The sequence below is a fragment of the Helianthus annuus genome, chromosome 8, assembly GCF_002127325.2.
Source record: "Helianthus annuus cultivar XRQ/B chromosome 8, HanXRQr2.0-SUNRISE, whole genome shotgun sequence".
Taxonomy (NCBI): domain Eukaryota; kingdom Viridiplantae; phylum Streptophyta; class Magnoliopsida; order Asterales; family Asteraceae; genus Helianthus; species Helianthus annuus.
In genome coordinates, this window is record NC_035440.2 from 27,637,970 (window position 1) to 27,645,293 (window position 7,324).

The 7,324-nt window shown below is 37.9% G+C and overlaps 1 protein-coding gene across 1 annotated transcript; it reads right to left on the reverse strand.

Annotated features, from left to right (window-relative positions):
• Positions 1 to 978: 978 nt before the first annotated feature.
• Positions 979 to 1,567, reverse strand: LOC110872482 (histone H2B-like). Its single transcript, XM_022121284.2, has one exon. It carries the CDS (start codon positions 1,512 to 1,514, stop codon positions 1,068 to 1,070), a length of 447 nt encoding a protein of 148 aa, XP_021976976.1. The 5' UTR covers positions 1,515 to 1,567; the 3' UTR covers positions 979 to 1,067.
• Between the last annotated feature and the right edge of the window lie 5,757 nt (positions 1,568 to 7,324).

The following is a 7,324-nucleotide window of genomic DNA, read 5'->3' on the forward strand; positions in this document are numbered from 1 at the left end:
AAACAAATGATGTAAACTCGTAACATTTATACGCCCTATAGCAGTGTTAAGATGTTCATGCTAAGGCCACAGGGTGTGGCTTAGTGTCACATCGCCACCTCAACATCTATAGCAGCCCGGGGGGCTATACACCATCCCCTCCAAGTTAATAGGGGGGCGCTATGGGTTCTCTGCCATGGTGCTAACGAGCGTTAAAGGTGTATGCAGGTGGAGCCCACCTATTTTCTACCAGTTTTTTTTTATTTTGTTTAATAGGGGTCATTAAATCATTGCATGCAAGTTAAATAGAGGGGCTTTAAAGCCCCCCATATGACGTGACGCCTAGATGGAACTGACGTGGCATGATAAAACCCCTAGGGGCTTTATACCACATCGTCCAGCCTAATATAGAAATCAAATAAAGGAATTTCAAAAACATTGAGACAAAGCAGAGGAAGAAATAGCATATGCATGTTGATGTATTATTATGGATTTATGGTTTTCAAATTTAAACCAAGTTATTTGAGACATATAATCAAACACTTTGTGTACGTAATTTATAGTGTTTTGTTAGTACATAGTTCATTTTATATAAATAATTAAATAAACAATCAACTCCCCCAAAATGGCTGTTCAATTCCAAACAGGTGGTATGCATACATTACAGGCCTACTGCAATAAACCAACATTACAATCCTAGTCCCTTAACCATATACCGTTGACATTAATGGCTTAACCAGCTGCTTGTCTAAAATACCACAGGGGTGTAAGAAAATCTGTCATTACAAACACTGAACCAAACAATGTGCACTTACTGACATTTTATCAAACAGGTGGTGTGCATAGATAGACCAACTAAACCATATGCACAAAAAAGAATCAAATTACCTCTATAGATTACCAACATGAAGTTTCCGGATGATTAATATAAATCAACAAAACAATTAACAAAGAAACATAATTTGAGAAGACTTGAATCATGCATTTTGAAAACAACTATTAGAAAAACCCAACATATCGATTGTATTAATCTGAAGAACATAACACGAAGATAGAGACAAGCTTTTTTACAAACCCTAACCCCAAATCTAAGAACTGGTAAATTTAGTAACAGCCTTGGTGCCCTCAGAAACAGCATGCTTTGCCAATTCACCGGGCAGAACAAGCCTGACCGCGGTCTGAATCTCCCTGGACGTAATAGTAGGCTTCTTATTATACCTAGCAAGCCTAGAAGCTTCCTGAGCAAGCTTCTCAAAGATATCATTAATAAAGGAGTTCATAATCCCCATAGCCTTGCTTGAAATTCCGATATCCGGATGAACCTGCTTCAACACCTTGAATATGTAGATCTTGTACGTCTCCACGCTCTTCTTGCTCCTCTTCTTCTTCTTATCGGCTGCTCCGGCTCCGGCTTCCTTCGGAAGCTTCTTCCCAGCTTTCGGCTTCTTCTCAGCCGGAGCTTTCTCGGCTGCGGCGGTTTTTTTCTCCTCCGCTTGCTTCTTCTCAGCGGGCTTCTTCTCTGCCTTTGGCGCCATGTTTTAGAGAGAGAAAGTTTGGTATAGGGTGAGAGAGAGAGAGTTTGTTGTAGGGTGAAGATGATGTATGTGGAAGGTTGATTTATATAGTGACTGAGAGGAGTGATCTGATTGGTGGATATTAGGTGTGTTGGATTGCCAATCGTGGCCGTTTATTTCCACTGGGATGATGTTGTCTTGATGCGGATCGGTAATGGATATATATTTTTCTTTTGTTAATTGTGTTTTACGGGTTTTGAGTGTAAAATCAAAATGTTTAACGTCTCGAGTCTTTATAGCCATTTTTCTTAATCATTTGAGTCCAAATTTCTAACTCTATCCATCAAATCTGTTAACTACAAGGGCAATTTAGTCATTTAGACACAAAGTGCAACTCTTATATGCATAAGAGTATAATGAACAAGTCTTTGATACATAATAATTTTAATATTATATATAAAATCAATTTCATAAACTGCATACACCCCCTCTCTCTAGACATCCTACCACCACCCTCCATCACCACACCACCACCACCGCATCATCCCCACCACCACCATCCCACTGCCGCCAACACCACCATCCCACTGAAACCCCAACATCACCATCCAACTGCCGCCACCTTTGAACAACCACCAACACCACCATCCTCTTAAAACCCTAACAACCACCATCCCCGGCGGCTTCAACACCCCCCCCCCCCGCACCACCACCATCCCCACCACTGCACTGCCATCATCTCCACCAAGTTGTCCAGTAGATAAAACCAAAAAGTACCCAAATTCTAACTAAAAAACAAACAAATCATTAAAATTACATCCAAACAAAGAAAATGTCAAAAGACCACATCCAAAGGTCAAATGAAATGCATCAGACACCAAACCTAAACACAAATAAAATGAAAACATCATCCAACTGTAAATTCACTTATAGCAAAATTAAATTACATGTACATGCTTGCCCCGATAGCAGACCGATAACCAATTCAGCGGTCGAACAACCAACATTAAGAGAAATCAACATAACCAATCTCTTCATCAATCTATTTCTAGATCTAACAATGCTCAACAAAGAAAACACAAACGCTGAAACCGAATCACTTTTTGTTCCAACAAAACCTTCATCCATCCAAATTCTACTGCTTCTGGTATCTTCATCTCTTGAACTTGTTTCTTTTTTTTATGTCGTAACCGTCTTTGTCACGCATCCCCCGACGTGATGGGCCCGCTCTATTGTTGTGGTGTTGATGGAGGTGCAGTGGTGATGGTGGTAACGGTGGAGGTGTAGCGGTGGTGGGTGTTGTGGTGGTGACGGTGGAGGTGCAGTGGCGACGGTGGTGTTGATAGTGGAGGTGTGGTGGTGGTGGTGGGATGGAGGTGGTTTAGGTTTAGAGAGAGAAAGAAAATGAAAGATGAGTGAGAGAAATGCAGATCTGAGAGATAAAGAGAAAACTAAAACTAAATTAGTTTATTTATTTATTTTTTTAATGATAGTGGTAATTTGGCATTTACCAAATTTTTAACAAAATAATTATAACAGTGTTAGAAAATTGGACTCAAATGGTTAAAAAAAAGTGGCTATAGAGACTCAGAGTGTTAAACATATTGATTTTGAAATCAAGTGGTTAAAACCCTAAAACACATGGACTCACAAAGTAATTTACCCTATTTTTTTAATGGCAAATGTTACCTCTTTAGGTGTTGTTTGTTTTTTTAGAGGTAAAATGTCTGCATTCTGCGGACCACATCTGCAGACATTTGTAGCTGAAGAGGTGGACCAAACCTATGCAGTTTGTAAAAAGAATACTGTTTGTTTTTTAACTTTTGCAAGCTGCTGAAATATAAATAAACTGATTTTTTTTTTGACTTTAAAGAGTTTTTCAACATTCAAACATAAATAATAGTTATACAATACTAAAATAATATTCATAAAAAGACAATAACATTTTTTTAAATCATTTATTCCATGCTTTGCATTAACTACTCATCAATCTCATCTCGTAACTGAGTCATATATTCCCGAGGATGGTGGCCGACAGAGAGGAAGGAGGAGGACGGTGACCGGCTGTCACACCCCTAATTTACACGTGTCACCGGTGGGCCCGGTGGGGGTTCCGTGACGTAGTTGATATCGTCATAGTCAAACATACAATATATAAATGCACAGCGGAAGCAAAAAAAATTTATTTCAACTTATTAATATTGTAATATCCAAGTATCACAAAATAGTCGAAATAGATCCACATGCGGATTCAAACAGAAAGGAAACTTCATTTCAACAGACTTCATGCATCCTAAGCTTGCGAGACTTCTATGGATGCTAAGGAGTGACCAGCCTATTACGCGTAGTACCTGCACTTAGCCTTTTTGGAAAATACGTCAGTTTACACTGGTAAATACAATTTAACTGACTCATTTTGAAAATGTTTGAAAATTGATTTAAATGCCCGTGGCACAAAACTTTTTATAACTTGGGATAATTATTTTCTTAATAATCTTGTAAAAGAATTACATGTCTGTTATGCGTTCAGTTGCCCGGGTCGTGCCGGGTTAAAGATTAATAGACACACCACTTAATATAATTCCGCCGTGAGACTTCTCTCGACCGACGATTATACTTTATTGAAATGCACTACGGGTGTACGCCTACACCTGTGTGCTAAGGTCGTGGCCATTCTTTGAATGATGCCAAGGATATCCGGGACATGGTCATTAAACCCCAAAGGCGTTAAACAAACAAAACAACATTTTTAAACGGGTTAATTTGAAAACACTTAACCACCAACTGGTTAAGGTCAATTCCCCGACCAAGCGGTATTTTATATACCGTACCCCAAGCCCGTATAGGGAAAATAAGTTAAACGTATTTACCTGAGCAAAGTATAAATCAAATATAGCGAGTGCACGTAGCTTTTACTGGGCTCCTAGATCTGGAAATTAAGGTTTTAATAACCTATTAGAATTCTAACGGGTCTTAAGCTTAGACCGGTTAGTTTTATATAAAGATTACGGTTTTAAACGCATGATAAGGCGAAGACCGTTTTAGAATGTGGTTTTGACCCAACAAGCTTGCATGCTTGTTTAATATGGGTAACATAATCACATTCTGGATTTTGAGACCAAAATGATATGGTTTGACCCGTTTCGGCTAAAATGGCCAAACTAGTCACATAAGCCGATCCGAACGCGTATAGTGCGTAACGAGTAACCATAAGAGTCAAATACAAGTTTCTGAAGTTAATATGCCTAAAATATGTTGTGATATCAGAATGATACCTTCCATTATGCCCCAAATGGTTTTAAACCAAAACTATGCCTCATAAGGGCATTTTAGTCATTTTATAAGGTATAAAAAGGTTAAAATAATAACCTGAGTTACAAGTCTGATTAAATTAGTAAATATACTTAATTTACTAAGTTGTAACAGTAGGGTATCAAATCTATGTGAAATTTATCACCTTTAACCTTACAATGCACCGTAGGGGCATTTTGGTAATTTCACATGTGCCTAAAAGGTCAATTCTGGAATTCTGAGTTCAAAACATTAGCCTACTGTTTAAAATATAAAAGTTCACTGATTACATCAGTAGGTTCAATCCCTTATGCTTAACAAGGTTATAGTGCACACTTATGCGTTAAAAACGCTTAAAAAGGCGATTTGGAGCCATTTCCGGATTTTCTGAAAAAAGCTGATATTTTTAATATTCCAGAAGGCTCACAATAATTTATTTAACATAACAAATTAGTAGAAATTGGTTTGAGGTCAAAAGGATTTGTAAAACTCATTTTATGGCTAAAAAGGGCAAAATCGGTATTAACCGAATTAATCTTAGAACACTAGGTTATGCTCAGCCTAAAATTAAATAAAAATCTCCAAAAATCCCAAAATATTCTTTTATAACAGTAGGTAAAAAGTTTTGTATAAAAATTTGGGTTTAGATAGGCTATATGCAATTTACGCCGTTTAATTAGTAAAGAAGCTCTTAATTACGCTATTGCGCATAACTCTTAGTCTAGACCTCAAACTGACCTCAAATTTTGGGTGCAAGTTTACAAATCAGTAGCTAAGGTGTCTACCCTTTTACATTTTCAAAATCTCATTTTAAGGTCAAATTGGCATAATGGTCAACATATAAGCGATTAACGGAAACATGCATGTGAATAGGATATCTAATGAACCAAGTTGTATAATCTCAGAGAGTTATACTAACATGTAAATAGGTCCAAAAGAAGCTCTAAGGCAATCCTAATCTTGGCTTAAACGGGTCAGAACTGGAAGTCAAAGCAGAAGTCAAACTTTGCGACTTTCGGTTCCAAACCGAGCCTACACTGAAAATTGTCGAGTTGAACATGTTGGAACATGTTCTTACATTAATTACCAAGTTATTTTAATGATTAAACAGGTTGCATGTATCCTACATTGCTAATTATGCATTAATTTGCAAATAACCTTTCTGTTGACTTTTTATAATGAACTTTGACTCGACAATTAGCATAGTTAAAGTGGGAATCTGAAAATACCCTTTTAGGGGTTTTTTACCCACATAATTACCTACTTATAGGTATTTTTAATTCGGGATATTAGTGAGTAATTATTGACTAATCCCGAAGTCAAACCTTAATTACGACGGTTTGACTTTTAGCTAATTAACTAAGCTAAAACGAATAAAGAAGGGTTAAGGACACTTACAAGAGTCCTAATTGTGATTAGAGAGCCTAATGAGTCCTTGTTGCTGACCAGAGAGCTTCAGGAGTGCACTTGTGAACTCTTTGCAAATGAATGCCTAAAATGGTTACAACCTCTTGTTCTTATATAGTGAACTTTGATCAACAAGATCATGCCAAGGAGGTCTACAAGAGTTTCCAGATCAAGACAAGTGCCCCCTATGCATGTAAAACCATTGGAGAGGCTCTGGTATAAGAAAACAAGCCATTAAAGTCGGTTACAGACCTGAACTGGCAGCTGTCCAGGCTTTTATGTTGCTGGCACCCTGACGCGGCCCGCATAAGCCTGTAAGGGGGGCTTACGCGGGTCGCCTGACCTGTCTGAACCAGCCAAACAAGTTTCATTCTTTGCATTTTTGGTCCCTGGTCCTTTGTAACATGGTTTTAAGCTTCTAAATTGCTATTTCAGCCCTCTAACTTGATTTTTAAGGGCCTTGGGACTTTTACTAACTTGGTTAAGTCCTTGACTAACCTTGTAACCACTCATAAGGCCTTAGAATTCAATGTTGACGCTTTTGACCCCTCGAACACGAATTTGATCATAACTTTCTCATACGATAACGAAACTTTATGAAATTTTAACCACGTATTCTAGTGAGTATATTTTATCGTTACAAAGCTTCGGGTCTGCCAAAAGGTCACTCAGAGGTATACTTTGCACATGTTGACACATTTAGCCCCCGAAGTTTGTAATTTCTCACTTTCTTTCATATTTAGCTTCGTATGATCCATGATTTATTCGTTTGAAGGTATAAACATTGTGTAGGGCTATTTTAGAATATATTTATCCATTGTTGACACTTTGGACCCTTATATTCTCATAGTTTCCCCGTTTGTCAACTTTAGTCCCTCCAAAGTATTCTTTCTCACGTTCAGAGCTTATGGCACGTGTTTATACATTATTGGACATAAATTTTCAAGGTGTTACATCCTCACCCCCTTAAAAGAAATCTCGTCCTCGAGATTTATGGAAACAGATGAGGGTATTTCTCTTTCATTGTGGATTCTAGCTCCCACGTATATTCAGGACCTCTACGGGCGTCCCATTTCACCTTGACAATAGGCACAAGCTTCCTTCGAAGCCTTTTTACCTGTCGATCCTCAATC